Source organism: Ailuropoda melanoleuca, chromosome 17 (genome assembly GCF_002007445.2).
Source record: "Ailuropoda melanoleuca isolate Jingjing chromosome 17, ASM200744v2, whole genome shotgun sequence".
In the NCBI taxonomy this organism is placed as follows: Eukaryota; Metazoa; Chordata; class Mammalia; order Carnivora; family Ursidae; genus Ailuropoda; species Ailuropoda melanoleuca.
The window spans coordinates 13,769,852-13,795,337 of record NC_048234.1 but is presented as its reverse complement, the minus strand read 5'-3'; the positions used below and the strand labels follow the sequence as shown (position 1 = coordinate 13,795,337).

The 25,486-nt window shown below is 44.7% G+C and overlaps 2 protein-coding genes across 8 annotated transcripts in view; one reads left to right on the top strand and one right to left on the bottom strand.

The window, feature by feature from the left end:
* The window catches only part of ECM2 (extracellular matrix protein 2), a 32,464-nt gene extending 21,478 nt beyond the window's left edge, over positions 1-10,986 (top strand). For 3 of the 4 annotated variants that reach the window (XM_019808406.2, XM_002927687.4, XM_002927688.4), the window contains exons 6-10: positions 204-339; positions 3,212-3,369; positions 5,200-5,339; positions 6,443-6,769; positions 9,884-10,986. In XM_019808406.2, the coding sequence (XP_019663965.1) occupies positions 204-339; positions 3,212-3,369; positions 5,200-5,339; positions 6,443-6,769; positions 9,884-10,052 (930 nt within the window). In that variant the 3' untranslated portion in view covers positions 10,053-10,986. The remainder of the gene's footprint in view (positions 1-203; positions 340-3,211; positions 3,370-5,199; positions 5,340-6,442; positions 6,770-9,883) is intronic. The other variant, XM_019808408.2, reaches the window with a different exon arrangement.
* The window catches only part of CENPP (centromere protein P), a 234,751-nt gene that overhangs the window by 59,757 nt on the left and 149,508 nt on the right, over positions 1-25,486 (bottom strand). The gene's annotated exons all lie outside the window — the stretch shown is intronic.

Genomic DNA, 25,486 nt, shown 5'->3' with positions numbered 1-25,486 from the left:
GTGGTGACAGGAACTTTCTCTCGCTCAGTAAAGCCGCAGCAGGGAAATGGGGGAGCGGCGGGAGAACATGCAGCTTCCCATGGGCCCAAGTCAGAGCACGCAGGTTTGTAAGGTTAAGTCACGACTGCACTTTGACCCCTGAAGAAGATGCACGATGTGTCTGTGACCATGTGAAAAGGTAATTTTGAGATTTGCTTTTCAAGCTTCTGAAGAAGCTAATGCTCCTGAATATGGATGGAAACAATCTGGCAGAGATTCCTTCAGAACTACCGTCTGCATTAGAAGAACTTAAGATCAACGAGAACAGTCTGCAGGCTATCAATGAGGAAAGCTTATCAGGTATTTAACTTTTACTTCATATGTGTCCTATTCTAGCCTTTCTTCTGCGGTCATGTGGGAGCTTTATGGGCACTATAGCCATACAGAGAGCTGGTGAGTTTTTTAGGCCACTTTACCCTTTAAGTTCATGAAATTTATTTTCTCCTTCTGTGGTTGACTCTGGACCAAACTGAACTGAAGCTGTCATATCGTGAACTCGGCACAAAAGACGCAGCACTACGTTAGCTTTTCCTAAACACTAGCCAGGGTCTGTGGTGGGATTACATCTCCTTCCAGAGACAGCTAATGTTTTCTTCCCCCTTCCCAGCCGTCTAGCAGCGCCTGAGGCGTGGTGTCCGATACTTTCTACCTATTTGATTTGAAATATTTTTATGTTAATGTTGATAACCCAGGCCTAAAAAGGAATTAAACCATTTCATTATTTGCTTGTCACTCCGAAAAAACTTCATAGGAACAAAACACTTCTGGTGATGGGAAAAAACACAATACCACCAAGAATTGCCAAGTCTGAAAATTACAGAGTTATGGAAATAGTCTATTTCCAGATGGACTGCAGGGTACACATGAAAAACATCAACAAACACAAATGGTGACGGGCTTTGTCAAATGGAAAAGACATCAGAAAGTCTTTTTTAACTGCCAGGGGAAGCAGGGCCAAAGGAACATGTAGACCAGCGCCCTAGTGGGCTGTGTGTGAACTGCACGTGAGGTCACCTTTCTGGCTGCATTCTCAAGATGACGTGTTACAAAACAGAAGCCCCTACTCGGAAGGTGTGCGCACACATTCCTGGCAGCTGCTTCTCCACACACTCCCTCCCTCCCTCCCCTGCTGTCCCCCACAGTCCAAGCACCACAGAGGCCTTGGCCATGAGGAGGGGCTCAGGTCACCGTGCCAGAGAGCCTCGACACTCTGTGCTGAGCCCACCGCCTGGCGGGTCGAGCAGCTGGCAGCAGGCAAGGTGCACCCGCGACCACTGCTGGGACGCTGCTCTTTCTGCACGGAAGCCCCTGGCTTGGCCCTCAGGGGCCTGCTGCTCTCCCTGTGCTTTTGTGGCAGGTCTTCACACGTGACCCTTCACGTTACAGACAGTCCCAGACAAGTGGGGAGGAAGGGAGCTCCAGGGAGAGAAACAGCATGCGCAAAGGTGTGCAGAAACAGGAGGACCCCGATGCTGCGGGCAGTGCTTGGGGCTGGCCCCCACTCTGGACACACGGGGACCGCGCTCTCCCGTGTCCATGACCTGCCATGTTGCTCCCTGCCCCACAATGGGAAGGACTTCCTACCAGCTTCCTGCGTATAAACCCTGTTCTACTGCATCTGACCTACAGCTTCTCTAGCTCCGTCCTGTCTCCCGTCACATACGAGAGCACACATCCTATGTTTCCTACACAGACAATGTATATATAAACCAGAGAGTACCTGTAAACACCGTGTGGCACATCTCTCTCGTGGGGTCACACACCGACCATTAGTCTACTTTGATTATCTGTTTTTCACAGGAAAACTTCCATTACATTCTAAGACCTCAACTATGTACTAGATAAATATGCTGGATTCTCAGTGTCTTTGGTTTTGGAAATCAAAGAGAATAGAAGAAAACATAACTACTTCTCAGTTTATTGCTTGGGCTCCCTAATTCTCCTCAGCCCTTCAACTGATGCTAAAACAACTGCCAGGTTCATGTTTTGTCATGCTGTCCCTGCCCAGGGCTCCTCGCTGCCTGGACAGGAAAACCAGACCTTACTGTCTGGTGCACGAAGGGCCTGCACCCCCCGCCCCCCAGCAGACAGTCCACCCAAGGAGGGCCTGCCTCCTACCGCTAAGCACAGCCACATGGGTTCTTACTGCTCGTGTTCACCTGGCTGCCTCAGCCTCCCCCATTTCTACCTACATCTTCCTGTCCTTGGGAGCCCAGCCCCACCCACACGTCCACACCACTCCTGTGGTCCTCAGCACCTGTGATCTGCACCCCGATGATCCTGTCGCTTGCTCGTGCTTGGACAATGTCTTGTTTCTCTAACGTGCCTAAGAGTAGGAACAGAGCCGTACAGAGCGTTCAGTGCAATGCCTGTGACTTGAGTTGAAGATGAAAACATTCCTATTCTGGAAATCTTGGCCACTGAACAATCTCCAAAGTTACACCCTGAATGCCTGACTCAGATGCCTCTGGGTATCATCACTGCTGAGCTGTCCATTCTCCTGTAGGATTCCAAGTGATCTGGATCATACCACTCCTGAGGCCAGCAGAAACGATGCAGGGAAAACTTGTTTGTATAAAGGCCTTTCTTGGTAGCTCAGTCTGAGTGCGTGGAGAATTCTTGATCATTCTCCTTTCCAAACATGCATTTGGCTGCACTATCTGCCAGGACGTGAACACGTGTGACGGGAATTCACGCTGGAACTCCCTTGTTCAGAGACTGACATCTGCGAGGCAGAGCGCTCCCACACTCCCCGTCACCCCAATGATGCTGCCGTGTCATATGCGTGTCCACGTCTTTCCACAGGCTTTAAGGGACCTCCACAACTTTCTACTTCTCGCCCACCTGTGTCCTGAGTCCCTGCTTGGCCCCCGCTGCCCCTGTGGGGCGGCCCTGCTCAGCTTCTGTTCCTTAGACATCCTACAGTGCGGTGACTTCTCAGTAGGCCCGCCTCTCCCCTGGCCCACATGTCCGGCATCCAGTCCTGGCTAAGACCAGCATCTGGGGTGCGCAGAGCACTTGAGACAAGGCTCTGCATGGGAAACACCAAGAAAGCAGGGACATCTACCCTCCAAATAAACTGAACATTTCACATGACGTTTTGAAAGATATAGAAACTACATGGTTCTTTGGTTTTCCTAATATTCTGAAAATTATATTTTATTTTTTATAGACCTAAATCAACTGGTCACCTTAGAACTGGAAGGAAACAATCTCAGTGAAACCAATGTGAATCCCTTGGCTTTCAAATCTTTGAAGAGCCTAGCCTACCTGCGTCTGGGAAGAAATAAATTCAGAATTATACCACAGGGTCTTCCTGCTTCTATCGAGGTAACTCTATCTTTCTAACAATGTTTTACATTTTTAGTACAGTACACTTCAATAAGACAAACAGCATTATTCTGAAAGATTACTGTGAGGCAGAATAAAGTCCATTTTGGTGCTGTACACTCTGCTATGTAATCTGAGCACTGTTGTTTCTTCAAACGTAGTAATAGTTGATAAAGTGAAATTTTGATAAAATGAAAATTGATCTTACTGACAGCTTTTGGGGAGAGAACGGGGAAGATGAGCTGAGAATTTACACAGAAACTACAACTTGCAAGATAGCTTCCCAGTTCTGCCCAGCGCCGCACCGAGGCCGAGCCCTGCCCTTCCCACCCAGGGCCCAGGTGTGGGGCCTTCCTCACTGCAGCAAGGGACACACTTCACACACGCTGGGGGCCCTCACTGCCCAGTGCACACCTGACTTCCAGCCCTGAGAGCAGAGGTCTGGCAGACCCGGCACTGACTGCTCCCAGCTTTTTCTGCTGCACAGAGGATTACTCAGTAGGAAGGCAGGCTGGAGCTTCCCACAGCTGTGGGCCTGCTATGCCAGCAGAGCCGGCGGCCTGGGTCTGATGCCGTGCCATAGCATCTCCTTTCCTATTTGCAGATCAACGTACCAGTTTAGAATTTATCAAAATTGTAAAGATTGAGGTTCCAATAATGGGCTTTACATCCGAATCTCTTGGATTCTAGAGAAGTACGGACTCCGTACCCTACCCCAGACATCCTCAATCAGGTTCCTTTGGAGGGTAGGGTCAGTAATTTATAATTTTTTAAGTTAGATTTTAATACATAATGCACGCACCTAGTAAAACACACACAAGCCGAATAGTAAGGAGGAGCAACGCGTCTCCATCCGGGTGCTCTCTCCAGAGGGTCCCTCTCATTGGTATGGGAGGCAGTGTCCACACAGGTGTGTGTGCTCCGACCCCTTCCAGGACCCCGCTTCACAGACACAGGGTCTAGTGTATGGATGAATGTGCTCTGACTGCGGTAACTTTAGAAAGCTCACAAGTGATTTAAATATGCAACCAAGTTTGGGAACCACTGATTTGGTTCACCTCTAAATATGTACAAAGTTAAAAGCAAAAAGCTAAAAATTGCTTTACTCATATCTAATAAATACCAAAATTAAGTTAAAACAAGGGAAAATTACTATCATAGGAATCGAAAGTTACAATGAAGACATATTCCAATATCTACTTCTGATTTCCAAGCCTCTTGAGTGAAAAACTTGCACTAATGTCAAATGAATTTAACCAAAGGCAGCTCGCTGTTGAAAACAATAGCTCTAGCAAACTTTACCCTGATGTTAAATGAGGGTTCTCAATTAATTTTTAGTTAAATTAATTATAATACAAGCAAGTCTAAAACCCTGACAGGCAGCATGGACTGGTGGGAAGTGGCCTGTCCTAGAGCTGGGGCAGGGTGGGGACATGTGTCTCCTGGGCAACCTCTCTCCAGGCCCAAGTGTCTCCACTACTGAACAGGGATGATCATTTGTACCAATTTTCTAGGGTTTTGAAGTACAAATGAGATAATTTACATGAATAAGTTTTGTAAATTAGAGAACTTTATACTATTATTACAGTATGCTCTATTTTGCAAAATTTTATGGTTAAAAAAATGCATTTAATTCCATGACCATGAAAGAAGGTACCTTTTATTTTGCTAATTAGAAGAACAGGACAACTTACAGCAATGAATTCACTTGGAAGAACAGACTCTCCAGATAATACTACTGAGAACAGTCCACAGTACCATTTCCACCTGTGAAGCTGAATATATGTGCCAACCCACACAAAGAAAAATAGTCTTTTCTGTTAATTATAGGAATTATACCTAGAAAATAACCAAATTGAAGAAATCACTGAGATCTGTTTCAACCACACCAGAAAGATCAGTGTCATTGTGCTACGTTATAATAAAATTGAGGAAAACAGGATTGCTCCTTTAGCCTGGATAAATCAAGAGTGAGTAGACGCTGCTCTTCGCCTTTCTTAGTGCCTTCCTTCCGCCATCACTGCATAGGGTCTGAACGTGGGGAAGTGAGCTTAGGGATGGCACCCCTCCTTCGTGAGCCTCCCCCTCCCCAGAACCTGGCTACTTGCTTGGAGCTCATATTGCGGATGGTGTGACTGGTGTTGGGATGCTCGTGGTCACTGCTGCTGTGCACAGCCTGCCGTGAACCCAAGCAGTGAGGGACCTGAGATCTGTCCACCTCACAGGTGGCCATGAAGTTGAAGGGAAACCATCCTGCCCCGCCCCCACACCATGGGACTACCAGGCTCCCCTGTCCTATGCCACACTGTCTTCATTCCTCCAAACCATTTCTCTACCTCAAGTCTTATAAAACAGCCTGAACGGTGCTTCGCTTGACAGGGAAGGCTGGAAACAGGGTCCAGCCTCCTGGCAAGGACGCAGGGAAGGGGCCAGCGTGGGGATCTTGCCTGTCAGGAGGAGCTGGATGGGCCATGGTGGGGAGCCAGGTTGGGCCGTGTGGTGAGGACACAGGGGATTTGGGTGAAACAGATGGAACAGGCATCTTTCAGGGGCAGGAGAGAGGGATGAGATGGTGTGGAGGGCCAGCCGGGGCCAGCAGGACGTGGTGGTGGCAGGGCGACTCAGAAACCACAGGGGAAGGCCTGAAAACAAGCTCCGTTTCACCACAAGCCCCCGTGTGTCAGGCCATCGGATCAGGTGTGGAGCAAGAATGCAGATTCCACACCACCACCATGTCCTTGCTGGAACCTGGGGCGATTTCAGGGAGAGGCAGCTTGACAGCAGCTAAGACCCTGACCTTGTTTCTGATTCACGTTTGACCCTAGAGACAGTGGTTCTTTCCGAACCTGGCGCTCCTTGTTATGGAGTGGGAGCCGCGGTGCGGCACCCAGGTAAGAGTGTGAGCCTCACAGCCAGATGGGGCAGGCCGCCACACAGTTACCCTCACGCAGGACTCACTACTGCAAACCAGACGGTGCGGGAACACGGCCGATCATTCTGACCGGCCCTGTTCGAGCCCGGAGCTCACGGTCCCTGCCTCACGCGGTGCCCCGCTAATCCTTCTTTGCTGCAGAAATCTAGAGTCCATCGACCTCTCCTACAACAAGCTCTACCACGTCCCCTCCTACCTGCCCAAGTCCCTGCTGCACCTCGTGCTGCTCGGGAACCAGATTGAGCGCATCCCCGGCTACGTGTTTGGCCACATGCAGCCAGGCCTGGAGTACCTGTACCTGTCATTTAACAGACTCTCCGATGACGGCGTGGACCGAGTCTCCTTCTACGGGACGTATCATTCTCTGAGAGAGCTGTTCCTGGATCACAATGACTTAAAATCTATACCACCTGGGGTACGGGAAATGAAAGCACTACATTTTCTGAGGCTGAACAACAACAAGATACGGTAAATTCTGGCTTTTTCAAGTATTGATTTAAATTGTTGTGATTGACAGAGGATATGATTACAAAACCATGACATGGTGTCTGGGATTTACTTATAAGGGGAAAAAGGACAAGAGGTGCCCTTAAACAAGACTGGCAGATGTTTGCAGGTGCACAGCATTCGTCATAGCTTTTCTCTACGTGTCTATGTCTGCTAACTGTCACGGTACAAACCCTTTAGAACGGAGCATTACTGCCTAACACTGGGACCCGGGAGGTGGACAATGATGCCGTTTCTACCTCCATTTGTAAGTTTAAAAACTCCACTCTGCAGATCAAAAACCTACATATATGCTAAAATTAAAACTGATTCTATCTAGATCTTTTCTGAAGGTAAAATTCTGAATAAAATTATCGAGACTCCGCTTTTCTCACGTCTGGGGACACAGTTTTCTGTCTGCCTGGAGAGCGTGCTGGTCTCAAGAATTAATCTGGAATACCCTGGTAGTGCGGTCACAGGCCAATCCCCGACGTGGGATTCCTGTCCCTGAGGAGTATACCCCTTCCTCTCTTCTCTGTCTCTACAGTCCAAACACAAATTCCTAAAAAACAAGAGGGAAAGAGTCACGGGTGTATAACAGTGCTGGGGAGAGAGGTGGGAGTGGGGGAGGCTTCGTGAGATGCAGTTAAAAGCTCCTTGGCTAAGTACGGCGCAGGCGGTGCTCTGTGCTTCCTATTTACTGCACGAGGACACACGTCTGTCCCACTTCTGGTGGGATTCAGGTGGTGACAGTCTGGAGTCTCCACTAATACCTTTCTCCTCCACCTCTGAACCAACAGTCTCACTCACCGATGAGTACTGCTTGAAATTCTTACTTCCTTAGGGGCAACACAACAGTGACTCACTACTTTGTTACCCTTTACACATCTGTTAGCTGGAATTCCTTTGTAAAGGATTTTTTCTTGTCAGCTAGAGCACTTTTTCACTCCGAAAGGTAAGAAAAATGTTCAGTTCTTTCCTTTTAACGTCCAATCAGACCAAGAAGCTGGCTACAAATATCTCACTACGTGAGCTGACAGATGTTAACTAAACAACGTAATGATGATCATTTTGCAATATACACAAATATCAAATCACGTCATACACCTTAAGCTAAACTCATATTGTATGTTAATGCTGTCTTTATAAAACTGGAAAAATTATATGTATGTATTAAGTATGAATGGTAAGGCCTACTATACAATATATTAAAATGTTAATAGAGGCTGTCTCAGGGAAAAAAAGTTGGTGCCTAAGTGTTTCTGTTTTATTATTTTGTTTCTGGCTTTCTTTCTCTGTATAATTAATATTAACTTACAGTTTTATATATTTCGAATGTTTTAATCAACTATAACTATTGTGCCTAAACCCCACTCCTTGGCGGGGTGGTAGCCCTCTGTGGGTCCTGGTGGCACACTTTTCCGCTCCTACTGTGCACCTGTGATAGCCTTCTTCCAGAGGTCCCCATGCCCCCTCGCTGGGAGCAGCATTCACATCACACGCCCCAGGCTGGGGACAAGACATGTTCCTTTCCAAAGTGGTGTCACGGTTTTGAGGCCTTGCAGCGAATTGCCAGGAAATATGTATTTTGTAAAGAAAAAGAACAGGACTTCAAACTGATGTTCCCAATTCTAATTTAACCATATAGAGTATTCTTTGTTTTAAACTTATCTTATACTAGGAATCTAGGTTCCCAACAATATTAACTAACTTATTATCTTACAATATACAAAAAATAGTTTCAATGTAAGAATGCCATTATTACAACAACAAAAGTACTGAATGAAGTATATGGTGTCTTAGGGAGCTCTCTATTTGTCTTTAGAATATGTTCCTCGAGGACGTGGCAGAAATACAGTGGTTTTTTTCTGTGACAACATGTCAACGACCTGATACTGTGATAAGGGCTTTAGCTTGTTTTTGGTTTTTAGGAATTGTTATTTCCCATTTAATATTATTTTTACTATGTTAAACGTTTATAAAACTCCAAAGTCAAAACTGTAACAAGGTATATGCCTGTCCCATATGCTATATTCCATCATTTCCCATAGGTTAATTCTTTTTAAAATTAATTTGCAGTCTTTCCCAGTATTCTTTTTCACAAATATAAGCCTAGATGCACACATTCATATTCCCCATTGCCTCCCACAATTCCCACACAATTTATGACGCAGAAAAATTCCCTCTCTCTCTAGACTATTTTTTTTATTCTTTACTTTTTATGATTATGAGTATATCCTATCACTCTTTACCAATACACAGAGAATTTCCTTATTCTTTTTACAACTGACCAGTATTCCACTATGTGGATATTTCATTTAACCAGTTCCCTACTGATAGACACCTACTTGTTTCCCTTCTTTTACTACTACAAACAGCACATGCACAACTTTGTTTGGACGGCATTTTGTATTTTTTTGGCCTAATTCTGGGAGAGTTCCTGGCTGAGTGAAGGGAGATGCTGCCTGGTCGCTGGTCCCTCCCTGCAGGGATGGGGGGTCCTTCACAGCCCCAGGACCAGACCGTGTTGATGAGCTTGTGAATGTTTCTGTGTGAGGCAAATGTGGCCAGCGGCGGTGGTGTGGCAGGACACTCGCAGTTTGCGTTTCTCTTTTCATGAATGAAACTAAGCATCTTTTCATGTTCCCATGTCATTTCGTTCTTTCTTCGGTGAACTGGTTAGCCGGGCGTTTCCTGCTCTTCTTTTTCTGCACAGGCTTTTAAGAGGGTTTTGTACATTAGCCCCGTATCTGTGATGTCAGTTGCAAAAACATTCTCCTAGTTTGCCATGTCTCTTAACTTTGCATTTTTAAAAGACCTATAGTCAATTTATTAATCTTTTCTTTTAGTGTTTCTCGTTTTTGAGTCAAGGGAGATTTTTTTCCCCGCTCCCAGGGTATACTTTGTTCTACTCCTATGGCTTCATTTCTCACATCTTTGACGTATTTGAAATTTTTTTCTAGTGTATAAGAAAAAGATTCAATTTTATTTTAAAAACAAAACCATTTTAAAACAAATGTACAACTTAACTCCTAAATGATAAAGCTTGAATACTGCTTGGACCATTTATGACTTGTAACATCTATTTTTCCTCAGGAATATTCTTCCAGAACAAATCTGCGATGCTGAAGAAGATGGCGATTCCACCCTGGAGCATCTTCATCTTGAAAACAATTATATTAAAACAAGAGAAATATCATCCTATGCATTTTCATGCATAAGATCATATTCAAGTATAGTTCTTAAACCACAAAATATCAAGTGATTCCAGATTTTGTTCATCACTTATAACTTGTACTCCTACATTTGCCGTAGCAGCATTTATCATTGATAAGTGAGACCCCACCTGACTTGTCACCCACAGAGAAATGACCAAAACATACCCCAAGTTTACTTCTTCAGCAGTTTTAGTGAAAGTTTCAGCTTCACGCTCCAGAAAAAAGCCCTCTCACTGCAAGCCTCCTTAGAGAACAGGATGTTACTCACTGTTGACTTCGACTGGGAAAATCTGGAGCAAAATAAGTATGTCCTTTACAACTGACCTGAGTACCGCTATTAGCTGGGACCCTCAAAGTCCCTTTAAAAATTGTGTGTGTTACGGTTCAAGACCGAGAAGTGTATGATGGGAAAAAGTAACAGCTGGAATTTAGGAATGTGTGTTCTGTTAATTATCCTACTGTTAAAACAACAATCTGTTCATTTTCTATAAGAACCTATGCTACAATTATCGTAGAATATACTTAATGATTGGCTTTGCTCTCCTTCTATTAATCACACGTGTGAAATTAAAACACTACTGTCATGTAATTTCCTGGTTTTGAGAATTGTAGAATGGTTACCTACTGGTTTCTAACATTAGAGGAAGCTGGGAGGAAGGTATATGTGAATTCTACACTATTTTTGAAACTTTTCTGCAAGTCTAAAATTTCTGTGTCAGTCTAAAAAATTTTAAGATCACCCTCATTCTTCTTTATTCAAGATCAAAAGATTTTATGGAAAGTAGTGGAGTTTGCTTAAAATATATTAATTGTCCTTGCTACAACCTTATAAATATAAACCTAAGGCACGCATTTTTGAAAATTCTTGCTCCTTTGGTCATTGTTGGCACCTACCTTCTTTGCCCTAACATGCTCATAAGTATCCTTTTACTCAGTTCAATTTAACATAAAGCTCTTAGCATTTACTATGTACTTGAACCTACCCAAAGCATATGGTATTAAAATTTCCATTATGAAACCATCTTTTGTCATTATTTCTAGACTAATTTATAAAGGACGTATATAGAAACTGTATTGACTTCTCTTGTTGCTCTCAGTTTTGTGTCTACAAAACACCAGACTAGGAGCTTATATTCAGGTCACTCTAACTTTTCAAACTTCAGTGACCCGATCTTGTAATAGTTGTCTCCACACCCGTGGGAGCTCCCAGCCCCACTTCATAAGCTGTCAGAGGACCAGGGAGCTGTGGGAAACACCTGCGAAGTGGGGCATGCAGGTGAGTACACTTACTATTACCAACCTTCCAGATCAAAGTGACAGCCACCAGCAGAGTCACCAAAGCTAGTTCTTGAGCAACTTTCTAAGATGTGAGTTTGATTTTATCCCAGTTGAGATAATTTTATTTATTTATTATTTTTTAAATAGTTATTTATTCGAGAGAGAGAGAGAGCATGTGTGTGTGTGCACTGGGGATCGGGGGGCAGAGGGAGAGAATCTCAAGCAGACTCCCTGCTGAGTGCAGAGCTCAATCTCATGACCCTGAGATCACGACCAGAACTGAAACTGAGCTGGACACTCAACCAACTGGGCCACGCAGGCACCCCTTACTTATTTATTTATTTATTTATTTTTAAAGATTTTAAGTAATTTCCACACCCAGTGTGGGCCTTGAACTCACAACCCTGAGATCAAGAGTCACATGCTCCATGGACTGAGCCAGCCAAGCACCCCAAGCTAATTTTATTTCTAAGCCCTTCCTTCTAAGCACCCTTCTGTAAAAGCTAGGATTTTGAGATTGTAACATGAACAACAATAATAATACGATGAAGGCTGTTAGAATCACGGCAGGTGGCTAAGAGCAGAAGCAGAATCTTATGGAACAAAAAACTGAGATTTATAACCAGTTTAGGAAAGTAGGAGCATAACTAATTTAAAATGGCCAAACTGAATGTAAGAGACAGGTAAAAACAAGAAGATACAGTCATTCATCCCTTTAACAAGAACCCTTCCGTTGTACTTCCTGCTGTGTGAGTATAAATGCACAGACATAAATCGTTAAGGCAGTCTAGGCAGCAAAGTGTAAGGTGAGTCAACAGAGTTTGCATCTGGGACAATGCAGATGGATGCTGAGCCATTTCTGCACTCATTTCTCCTTCTAACTGGAACCTGTGCTCCAGAAGCTGTTCTAGAGAGAGATGGGGAGAAACAGAACTGACGAGGTCTCCCTTCTCTGGGAACACATGGTGTGGTACAGAAAATAAGCGGGACATCAGAGAGACAGTCAAATCAAGGCCAACCAGTGCAATGAGGTCGGCAGAACAGGGTGGTGATGTGGTGAAGCTGGCTTCACCTTTGCTCCTGGGTCCTGGGTCTCAAGCGTGTGCAAGCCCTGTGAGCCACAGGGAGGTGCTGCCTCCGCAGCAGCTGTGGGGTGACCCTGGACCCCCGTGTACACGACGACCCCCCCTGTGCAACTGGGACACCCTGACAGCAACAGAAGCTCTAGGGAGGCTGAAAATCAGAGTGACTGAAGGAAGTGATGCTCTTAGGTTGGAAGACACTTTTATTTCTGATTTTATAACTTAAAATATAAAATATGTCTAGCATTGAACTTGTTCAGCCTTGAAATTTCATCATGTCCTGGATAGGAAGTTTTAATTCCATTAGAAAAAAGGAGTGATAAATGTCTTTATAGCAAACATTCTTCATGATATAATGTTAAAAACAAACAGATGTTCTGCTTGGCTTCAGAAATATGCTGTAATTACTAACACATATGTACACTAAGAAAGTTCTGGTGTCTCTGTGACCTAAAATATTAATGGTGTGTCATCTTTGCACATACATACAAGGAATGCTAACTATATTTTTAATTTTGAGATATGGCCGAAGATTATTACAAAAAAGCACTAAAGATACGACATGATCAAAGACACGTAGAGCCTGGAACTCTAAGGAAATAACAACACCAGAAATCAGGCCTGGGTGCCCACCTTGATCTCCAATGATTAGTTATACAGCCATTTCACTTGTCTGGGATCACTTGATTCAATTATAAAATAATGTGTCTGGCACAGATCAGTGGTTTGCAAGCACGGCCTGTCAGGGGTTTGTGGCACGCTGGGGTGGAAGTGCCCCTGAAGAAGACTCCCCTTCAGACAAAGTAACTCTGCTACCTTCAGAAAGATTAGCTGCTCCTGCCCTCCCACGTTTCTTCTTAGAACCAATGGACAGGTGCTATCTGAATCACAAACCAAGTTTTAAGATCACAAAGAACATACACCTAAGTCCCTGGTCCTTCCCTAACCTTCAACCCAGCTCCCCTTCACTCCTACAACACATGGCTGGAGAGCCTCGGCCTGACCAAAAGTTTCTCAGGTGCATGGATTACAGCCCGCCTGGACTTGGCCAGCCTCCCGTGTGCGGGACAAGGAAGGCTAGTCGACACCTCTGTTCCTTTGCAGCTCCACGCCAGCGGGGTGGGACTGCTGTCTTCTGACCAGAAACACCCCGGAAGGCAGGTGGCTAAGGGAGCTCAAACGAGGCATGTGGCTGAGCCTGGACTTACTCTGTTTCTTCTGACTGAAGTCCAAAAATCGGAAAGTCTAGACACCTGAGTGGACACTGTGCACCTGGTGTGGTGGGTGCTGCCAACAGAGGTGAGCAAGAGCCAATGCGTGCTCCACGGGCTTGCAAAGTCCACTGACTTCACACATCACCTAGGCAGTCAGCCTCACCAAGTCAAAGTTAACTACTCCTCAAGATGACTGCTTCCATTAACATAGGAAAAAAGAAAAAAAATTCATTTTTTGTATGTCTTTGTCTGGCTTTGGTATCAGGGTAATGCTGGCTTCATATAATGAATCTGGAAGTTTTCCTTCCTCTTTTATTTTTGTGGACTAGTTTGAGAAGAATAGGTATTAGCTCTTCTTTAAATGTTGGGTAGAATTCACTTGTGAAGCCATCTGGTCCTGGACTTTTGTCTGTTGTTGGGAGTTTTTTGATTAGTGATTCAATGTCTTTGCTGGTTACTGGTGTGTTCAAATTTTCTATTTCTTCCTGATTCAGTTTTGGGGGCTTATATGTTTCTAGGAATTTATCCATTTCTTCAGGGTTGTCCAATTTGTTGGCAAATAATTTTTCATAATATTCTCTTAAAATCTTTTATATTTCTGTGGTGTCCATTATTATGTCTCCTCTCTCATTTCTGATTTTATTTGAGTACTGTCTCCTTTTTTCTGGATGAGCCTGATAAAAGGTTTACCAATTTTGTTTACTTTTTCAAAAAACCAACTGCTGGTTTCATTGATCTGTTTTATTGCTGTTTACTCTATTTCATTTATTTCTACTCTAATCTTTATTCTTTATTTCCTTCTACTGGTTTTGGGTTTTGTTCTTTTTTATTTTTATTTATTTATTTTTTAATAATAATTTCTATTATGCTATGTTAGTCACCTACATACCATACAGTACATCCTTAGTTTTTGATGTAAAGTTCCATGATTCATTACTTGCGTATAACACCCAGTGCACCTCCTCACTACCCATCACCAGCCTATCCCAATTCCCCACCCCCTCCCCTCTGAAGCCCTCAGTTTGTTTCCCAGAGTCCATAGTCTCTAGCTCCTTTTGGTGTAAGGTTAGGTTGTTTGAGGTTTTTCTTGCTTCTGGCAGTGGGTCTGTATTGCTCTAAATTTCCCTCTAGGAACAGCTTTTGCTGAATCCCAGTGGTTTTGGGCCATTGTGTTTTCATTTGTCTCCATGTACTTTTTTGTTTTCCTCTTTCATTTCTTGGTTGACCCATTCACTCATTGTTTAGTAGCACGTTATTTAGTCTCCTCAACAGGGGTGCCTGGGTACCTCAGTCAGTTAAACGTCTGCCTTTGGCTCAGGTCATGATCCCAGGGTCCTGGGATTGAGCCTCACATCAGGATCCCTACTCTGTGGGGAGCCTGCTTCTTCCTCCTCCTCTGCCCCTCCTTCTGCTTGTGCTCTCCTCTCTCTCTCTCAAATAAATAAATAAAATCTTACCAAAAAAACCCCAAAAACAAAAAACAAACTCAACAAAATAGGCTTAGAGGGAACATATCTCAACCTAGTAAGACCATATATGAAAAACCCAGAGCAAACATCATACTCAGTGCAGAGAAAATAAGACCTTTTCCTCTAAGGTCAGGAACAAGACAAGGATGTCCAATCTCACTACTTTTATTCAGTATAGTACTAGAAGTACTAGCCCTGACAATCAAACAAGAAAAAGGAATAAAAGACATCCAAATTGGTGAGGAAGAAGTAAAACTTTCACTATTTGCAGATGACAATGATACTACATACAAAAAACCCTAAAGATTCCATCATAAAACTACTAGAACTGGTAAATGAATTCAGTAAAGTCACAGGGTATAAAATTAATATACAGTAATCTGTTGGATTCCTACACACTAATAACGAAACAACAGAAAGAGAAATTAAGAAAACAATCCCACTTATAATTGCACTAAAAATAAAATATCTAGGAATAAACTTAACCAAAGAAGTGAAAAACCTGTACTCAAAAATCTATGAAACACTGATGAAAGAAACTGAAGACAACACAAACAAGTGGAAGGATATTCCATGTCAATGGTTTGGAAGAACCAATATTGTTAAAATGTCATACTACCCAAAGCAATCTACAGATTTAATACAATCCCTACCAAAATACCAACAGCATTTTTCATAGAACTAGAATAATTTTTAAGTTTGTATGGAACCACAAAAGACTCCAAATAATTAAAGTAATCTTGAGAAGGAACAAAGCTGGAGGTATCATAATCCAAGATTTTATGATATACTACAAAGCTGTAGGAATTAAAACAGAAAGAGACACAATGAGGGGCACCTAGGTGGCTCAGTTGGTTAAGCGTCCGACTCTTGGTTTCAGCTCAGGTCATGATCTCACAGTTGTGAGATCGAGCCCTGTGTCAGGCTCTGTGCTGGGCATGGAGCCTGCTTGGGATTCTCTTTCTCCCTCTCCCGCGCACTAGCGCTCACTCTCTCTCTCAAAGGAAGGAAGGAAGGAAAAGAAAGAAAAAAAGAAAGAAAGAGCCATGTTGATCAACAGAACAGAATACAGAGCCCAGAAATAAATCCATCCTTATATGGTCAGTTAATCTACAACAAAGGAGACAAGAATATACAATGAGGAAAAGAGAGTCTCTTCAACAAATGGTGTTGAGAAAAATGGACAGTTACATAAAAAAGAATGAAACCGACTACTTTCTTATCCCATACACAAAAATAAACACAAAATGGATTGAAAACCTAAATGTGAGACCCGAAACCATAAAACTACTAGAAGAAAACACAGGCAGTAATTTCTCTGACATCAATCAAAACGTTTTTCTGGATATGTCTCCTGAGGCAAGGGGTATGAAAGCAAAACTAAACTATTGGGACAACACCAAAATAAAAAACTTTTGCACAACAAAGGTAACCATCAACAAAACTGAATGGGAGAAGATATTTGCAAATGATATATCTGATAAGGGACTGGTGTCTAAAATATATAAAGAACTTCCACAGCCCACACCCCAAAAACAAGTAATCCGATGTAATGGGCACCAGATCTGAACTGACATTTTTCTAAAGGAGACATACAGACGGCCAACAGACACATGAAAAGATGATCAACATTACTAGTCATGAGGGAAATGCAAATCAAAACCACAATGAGATACCTCACACCTGTCAGAATGGCTAAAATCAAGAAGACAAGAAGTAAGGAGTGTTAGTGAGGATGTGGAGAAAAGGGAACCCTCGTGCACTGCTGGTGGGAATGTCAACTGGTGCAGCCACTAGGGAAAACAGTAATGGAGGTACCTTAAAAAATTAAAAATAGAACTACCATATGATCCAGTAATTTCACTGTTGGGTATTTACCCAAAGAAAATGAAAACACTAATTTGAAAAGATACATGTATCCCTATCTTTATTGCAGTATTATTTACAATAGCCGCGATATGGAAGCAGCCCTCGTGTCCAACAGCTGAATGGATAAAGATGTGGTGTATATATACAATGGACTATTAGCCATAGAAAGAATGAAATCCTGTCATTTGCAACAACATAAACAGACCTACAGGGTGTAATTCTAGGTGAAATAAGTCAGACTAAGGCAAACACCACATGATTTCACTCATGTAGAATTTAAGAAACAAAGAATGAAAGAAAAAGGAGAAAACAAAAAAACAGCCTCTTAAATACAGAGAACAAACTGGTTGGTTGCCAGAGGGGAGGTGAGTGAGAGGGAGGGGTGGAATAGGTGAAGGGGATTAAAAGTCTGTTTATTGTGATAAGCACTGAATACTGTGTAGAATGCTGAATCAATATACTGTACACTTGAAGCTAACATAATACTGTATGTTAATTATACTTCAATTAAAAAACCAGAACAAAAACTACCCATAGCGCTAGTTGAAACCTGCCTCTGCAGTGTCCGCTGGTGCGAATGCACGGACACTTCTAAGAGCAGTGAGGTCAGCACGACTAGCCCATTCACACATAAGAATGTTCATTCCCATAAGTGTTCAATAGTATGTAGTACAAACCTTTAAACTCATTGCAGGTGGCACCCAGGTGGCTCAGTCGGTTAAGTGTCTGACTCTTGATTTCAGCTCAGGTCATGATCTCAGGGTCGTGAGACTGAGCCCTGTGGCGGGCTCCGCGCTCAGCAGGGAGTCTGCTGGACATTCTCTTCCTCTGACTCTGCCCCTCCCCCCGCTTGCGTGCACACACGTGCTTTCTTGCTATCTCAAATAAATAAATATTCTTCAAAAAAAATTCATTGGGAAGTGTTAATAAATCCTAACACGTGTTTTAAGATAACTTCAGATTTGGTAAGTATGTGAAAATTTAAGCCACAGATGATCAGCTAAAGGATAAATTTTTACTGGTGGCACACTGCACTAAGTGTAGTATTGTGTGCTGCAGGCAAAAGTGGTTTCCCTGAATTGACAAATTTAGATCTGGGGTAACAAAGAAAGCCTGCGCTATAGTATGGCAGGTAACTGGCGCTGATTTCAGAGGAGGGAAGAGCATCAGGCTTGAGGGGTCCTGACATAGGATCTGAGTCAGTGGAGTGGAGGGGATGAGCGGGGGTGAGGAGGGCTCAGGAGACCAGACTTAGCACAAGGAGAAGCTTCTCACTGGGAGCTCTGAGGGAGGAAGGTCAAGAGAGCAATGGTGTCAGGAAGGGACGTGAGCCAGCTCTGCGGGGCTGGTGCGACCGGCACAGATGACAGGAGGAAGAGTAGAAACAGGAATGGGTGTGACAAGAGACTTGTACAGAAATACACTGGGGCACCTGGCTGCCAGCCAAGAGACACAAGAGAAGGGAGCCAGAGAGAACTGCTCATGCCTCAGGGACGCTGCAGAGAGGCTGTGACAGGAAGGGACAGTTTGGGCAAGAACATGCTGAATTTGGGGGCTGCCACAGAGTTCAGGTAGGACGACAGGAGGAGTGGGAAAGACGGAAATCCACAGGCAAGGACAACTCTGAGAGGAGATGGGCGGGGGAGCTGAACCCTAACGAGTGCTGGCTCCCGATGTCAAGCCCACAGCCAGTTTCCATCTGACCACAGGGAGCTCCTGGGGTACAAGACAAGATACGCCTACGAGCCTGGCCCCTCTCACCTGGCACTGGGGGAAGGTGCCCTCACCCTGCTGACAGATACGGTGTCGTGAGTTAGACGCACACTGATTATTTGTCGCATATGTGGTGCTGTGTAGTAGACGGACAGGGGGCATATCTTGTTTCTCCAAAAAGGCTGTGCACCTAGAAGAACAGAGACAAGTAGTTTCTTGGATACCTCCATTCCGCGCACCTAACTGGTGCTAAACTGACTGCTGACCCCGGGTCTGAACGGATCAGCTCCTGAGCCCTCCAGCGCTGGTACCAACACTGCTCCTAAACAAAACAGAAAGGGATCTGCAAACTTAGAGGACTTGGAGAGGGAGAGTGAGACACTGAACTGAAAAAGATTTACACAGGGCCCTGAAATTCGTAAGGAATGACTTATCTCATCAATACTTCCTGACACCGAGTATTGTACAAACAAGCTGTGCTTGGACAACTGGTAACACTCAGTAACCAACTGATCGTCTGCATGATAACAACATCAGCTACTCAGTAACCAGCTGATCGTCTGCATGATAACAACATCAACTACTCAGTAACCAGCTGATCGTCTGCATGATAACAACATCAACTACTCAGTAACCAGCTGATCGTCTGCATGATAACAACATCAACTACTCAGTAACCAACTGATCGTCTGCATGATAACAGCATCAACTACTCAGTAACCAACTGATTGCATAATAACAACATCAACTATGTTCTCAAAAGCCATCATTTAAACATACCATGAATTACTAGGTTCATGGATGCTGACATAAAAGAAAAAGCTACTCAAATTCTGCTGTTTCAGTGAAACCTCAAAGGGCGGTTAAAACCCTCTCTGACATCTATTCCACCTCCTTATTTAGAAAACATACAGTTTCCTCATAGGAGATATATTTACAGACTGAAGATGACTGAATTATTCTTCTGTCCATAGTTGAACGTAAATTCAGATCCTCAGTCAACTTAAAATTAAAAAATATTAGAAGTATGCATGAGGGGCGCCTGGGTGGCACAGGGGGTTAAGTGTCCAACTCCTGATCTCAGCTCAGGTCATGATCTCAGGGTCGTGGGATGGAGCCACGCATGGGGCTCTGTGCTGGGCATGAAGCCGGCTTAAGATCCTCTTTCTCCTCTCCCTCTGCCCCTCCTCCCCACTCCCTCTCTAAAATGAAACAAAACACACACACACACACACACACACACACACACACGGAAACAGTCAGAAGTTTCTGGCCAGCTCTAACCTATACAAGAGGACTCCAGGGTCTGCAAATCCAGAAGTCTATTGAAACATGAGGCCTGTCTCTCACAGTTAAAAATCAAGAGCAAGTATCATGGTTCTGACCTGGAGTCATTATTATCTATGTCACTTAGACTCTGATCTCCAGTGTTCTCACCCATGAAACTGGGGGGAACACCATCTATCTCCCCAGGCTGCTGGGAAGGTCAAATGAGGGGCCATCCACGACTGTGCTGGGCACAGGGCCGACATCGGATCAGGTGAGTGTCCATTCTTTCACTGACTGGTGTCAGGAAACCGGCAGGCAGGGAGGTTCAGTGACTTGCTCAAGGATGCCTGGACTCTTAATATGGTAGATATTAATTATTCAAGGTAATTGATTCCTTAGATTGTGAAATACAGTGGGGAAAGGAGTGGGCGTACTGCACGGGCTGTGGTCAGAGGGATGCTGTGGCACGTCTGTGGTTCTCCCAAGCCTGGAGCCTTTGCTCCCACCCTCCGCACAGAGAAGAGTGAAAGCAGGGTAGGGCATGCACAGCCAGGGTCTCCATAAACACACAGTAGTGTGGGATGCAACAGAGTCCAAACTACTCTTCATCACAGATGGGAGTAATTTAGAAGCTGATTTGAAAAAAATCCAGGTTATTATAAGAAAGAAGAGTAAGTCTGACTTCTGTGATTCACTGTGATCACTTATAACACCTAAACTGGGGGAAAAACTATTTAAAATAGCCAGCCAAACTAGAAGCATATGTGATCAAGAAAGGTGTCCTGCAGATAAGATTCAACCTCTGAGATACCCCACAAGGGGGTCTGCAGGGATACAGTCCGTCTGCGAGCAAGCCTTGGCCTCCCCGTCCGGCAGCCGGGTGCAGCAGGCCACATGGTCCTCTGGGGGAGCTCCAGCATTTCGTGGCTACCCCTGTAGTCTGCTGTCAACAGGGCAGTCATGTGTTAGCACATATCGGAGCCTGTGTGCCTGAATGCTTCAGCACACTCTAACATGTTACTCACATGTCTCTGTCCTGACGTGCCAAACAGAAACAGTCGAGACTGTGAGCCATGCTGGAATCTGGTCTGTCACACACTGTTATTTGCAATGAAGTGAATGTTTCTAACTTTGTAAATAGGCCTCAGTGATCACACAACTGAAAATTAAAGGCATGACTATTTCTTCTTTGAAGTCACACTTCTCTCTACATGAAAATGGATACAATCAAAACTTAAGAGTCAAGCATATTTTTTCCTTTACACAAAATGTGAAGAATGTGAATCCACACAAGGGAAAGCAGATTGCATTAAAAATAACATGTGATTGCACTAAACACGTCTTAGTTTGGAACAGAAAAGGAATGCATCATGCTATTGAAATGTCATGGTGTGTTTCTAAGTAACAGAGTCTCTGTGGTCAAATAAACTTACATTAAACTATCAATTGATAGAAGCAAATCTTTTTATAAGAATCTGCTAAAGGCTGATTTGTTTTACATAAGTTGAGAATTACATTCACAACTACCAAATTTATACTATCTGAAATACTATTTCTAGGGCAGTAGTTCTTAACTATTTGAAGGATGGACCCCTGTGAGGGTATGAGGGGTGCTATGACAAGACCTCCATGCAGAAAAACACACGTCTACAAATACTTCACATGTATCAAGAGACTCACAGAGCCTTTCTCAATCCTCTAGGGATTCACGCACCCTGGCTAGGAAACGCTATGGAGGGGAATAGCTTACTTAACTTAAAATTTTACATGTAAATATTTCACTAGAGGTAAAGATAAATCAGTTAAAATTAAGGCAAATCACCTGTTCCCCCGCCCCCCCCCCCCTTACTTAGAAATATTTTTAAGGCCAAAGACAAGTTGAAAGAACAATCCAATGACCATCTCTACACTCTTCACCTACATTCACCAATTAACACTATTTTGTCTATTCATTTTCTCTCTTCCTCCTTCCTATGTCCATGTCTGTACACACATAAGAATTTGCAAGGGAAAGACTGGACCATCTGAATGTAAGCTGCGGATGTCACGAGACTGTCCCCCAGGACTGGAGGAGGAAACTCCTGAGAACACGGAGAGCTCCTGATGTGACTGTGGGGCAATGACCACAATCACTCACATAGGCAAACCCAGGACTGTCTCACCACAGCCCATACTCAGGGTTCCCCGCTGTCCAACCATGCCCTCAGGGCCTGTGTGTGTGAACCAGAGTTTACACATGGACGCTCCGGTCTCCTGTGAGAGACCTACAACGGCAACCCCTGCCCAGGGCAGAGTCTCAGCCCTTCGCTGTTCTGAATGGTCCCAGCCAGCTCTCTTGTAACATGTTCCCTGTTTGCATTTGTCTGACTGGATGTAGATAAAACATGTGTGGCAGGAATCCCACACAGGTGATGTTGGGCGGGCCCATTACTGGTGATTCTGAGACGTTTGGTTGAGGTGGTACGATCTTCCCCTGGTAATTAGAAACAGTCTGTAAGGCAAGACTTTGGGTCTGTGTGAATATCTTGCAATTCAGTGACTCTCCATCCACGTAGTGGTCTGAGCTTCCATTGACTGTCTCTGCCTAAATCAGCACACTGGAGGGGTCCCCACAGGTGACTGTCCAGCTTCGGCTCCTTCTATAGGGAAAGTGCTATCCCTTTGACTCTCTTTCCTCTGTTAGTACAAGCATTTTGCGTGTGACATGCTATAGTCCACGGCCACCTTTGTGCTCTGTAAGGTGCCCACGCCGTCTTCACGCTGGCTTCCAGGCTCGTCCATATGTCCGCGGTAAAGTGCGCACTCTGGTGCTGGCTGGTATGAGATGTTTCAGGCACATCTTGTGCCGTCCCTGGCCCCAACCTGTTACTCGTCATTTCTCCTAGGAGCCTTGGTCCTTCTAGTGGGAAATGGTCCTTAGAAACACAGATGTGGGAGTCAGATGCATGAGCTTTCAGGCAGGTCTTCTCAGTGGAAAGAGCTAGAAAGTTTACTTAAAATATTACTTGTACCCTTTCCTCAAAGCAAACTGACTTTTGAGGAATTATCTAAAAGTTTCGACACCCACACAATATTATAAAGTTATTGCAGTAAGTCCTTCAATATTCATAAATTCAACTCAATTTATTTTAAATGACAATTTATGTCATTAACTCATTTTCAGAGCAAACCATCCAACGGCCTGCGGGCACAGGGTGTAGAGGAAGGGGGACAGCCCAGAACCAGGGACCAGGAGACTGCAGGAAGGAAGCTGCTGCCACCAGCTCGGCCAATTGCTGGAACTGCAGAGGACATGAGGGCCAGCTTTGTCAGACTGGTTTTTTAAAATATGCTATAAATTTGGACTTTGACGTAAAATTTCCTGTTTTTTAAAGATACCATATGCTCCAAACAAAACACATCTGCAGGCTGAATACTGTGCATGGGTCACAAGCTGCTGTGTAAGTAACCAACCCCCAACCGCAGAGCCCAGTCCACCCTGAGCGTCTCCCCTACACAACCTCCAGGTTGCGCAGGAAGAGCACACACTGTTTACACCCTCAGGTTTGATGGCCCCAAATGGTCCTAAAATCTACTTGCAAGGCCAGCCTCCTCACACCCCTCAGGGCTTCCTGCACAGCTTTTTCCTGCTTTTCCTCACAGCCCTTACACTGCTTTACGGAACGAGCGACCGAGTGCACGGTTCCTTGCAGCGACTGGGCAAGATGCTACGCAGTCCACTGCAGTGCACTCAGAAGGCACAGAGCGCCAGATGCTGCCGGAGAGACGTCACACACCTCAGCCTCCTGGTGATTCCTGAGCTTGGGAAGGCGCCTCTTGAGGCCACAGACCCCTCCACCCCACCTACGTCATTCCTAATTTGTAGATGATTCCCAAGGGTCTTTCCAGTTCTCCGTTGTTTGGACCAAGACCGCTGCTCCCTATTTCCACACTAGGAGAAGGTCAGGAAGGGGTCTGAGAAAATGTATGCAAGGGTGCCTGGCGGTGCAGTCGGTTGGGTATCTGACTCTCTTGTTTTCAGCTCAGCTCGTGATCTCGTGGGTGTGGGATCGAGCCCCGAGTCAGGCTCCATGCTCAGGGCAGAATCGACTTGAGACTCCCCCTCCCACTGATGCTCTCTTTCTCTGAAATAAATAAACCTTAAAAAAAAAAAAGAAGTTATATGCATAAATTTGCCTATAATTAAGCAGTTTACTTTTATTTTCACCATGGTTAGAATATGTCAGGCTACACAAGAAATCTGTGCTGAGGTTTCCTCTGTGGCAAACTGTTTCTGTTCGTGTAATATTGCTTGCTCAGTTTGGTAATTCATCTTGTTTACAACACAATAATGTGCAGATCGCTCAAGATTCCTAATGATACTGTTTTGATAGAGTGAAATTAATTCTCCAATTTTTAGAGCAAAGCCTAATGAGGGAAAAACAAAACAATAAAGATAAACAAACGCGCAGAAAAGAATCGGGTCCCATCCATAGGACGCCTACAGGAACCAAAACTGGAAGATTTTAATCTTACGATGCTTTAGGGAAGAGGAGGCACATGGCTGTGTCTGGAATGACAACAGCAAGGATGTAGAGAAAACCTGCAGCGTCTTTCCACAAGACGCTGTGCACGTGGGCTTTCTCTGCAGGGTTGTGGGAGGGGTCTGGGCCCTGAGTCTGCAGAACAGGGCAAACAAGCCAAACATACAACCATCCCGTGGCACTACTCCTGGGCCTACTTCCTTCCCCACACCTCTGAGCAAAGATCAAAGCAAGGTGCGGGAGGAAGACAGGGCAGGGGTCTCGCAGTGGGGAGAGATGGAAGAGGCTGCCATACACCCTCAGCAAAGCGATCTCGCAGGAAGTGCCTCCCTCTCTCTAGACCAGGAGACAGAGGCAAAGGCAGAGGGGGGAGCACATGTCCCACTGACAGGAGCAGCTGCCACTCAGCCGAGCCCAGGGCTGCCATGAGAAAACAGGAGCCACACACTTAGCTTATCGAGCGTAGTAGAAACCACCTAATTCTAAGAACAGCAATTCCAAACAAAAACACACACACCAGAGCCTCACACGACAGACAAAAGCACATCTGAACATTCACAGCTGCGCCCCACACGGGAATATACATGTGAACTCTGACTCGGGGCACTTTCACACAACACTGAGCGAGCCACAACACCCTGGATGGATGTCAAACGGCAAACGCAGAGTGAAGAAAGCCAGACCCCAGAGCGAGCTGCCAGGTGCCACACTTACAGAGCGCAGGGAACCCGCTGTGTGCCTGAAGCCAGGCAGCAGCCTCCTCTGAGGAAGCTCAGGGGCGGGCGGGGGGGCGTGGGCCTTCCAACCGGCGCCCGTTTGTGAAAATTAACCGAGCTATACTATTGTGATGTGTTACTTATTTTTGTAATATACACTTATTAAAGTTAAACAAAACAAAACATGGTGCAGGACAAACAAAAATGCTCTGATGAAACCCAGTTTAGTAAGTGCAGTCCAGTCTCGGGAGGTCCCAGTTCATCAAGGTAACAGATACACCTCTGAACTAAACACAACTGCGTCAGTGCGAGCACGAGCACTGGACCCAGATGGGACTCTAACTGGAG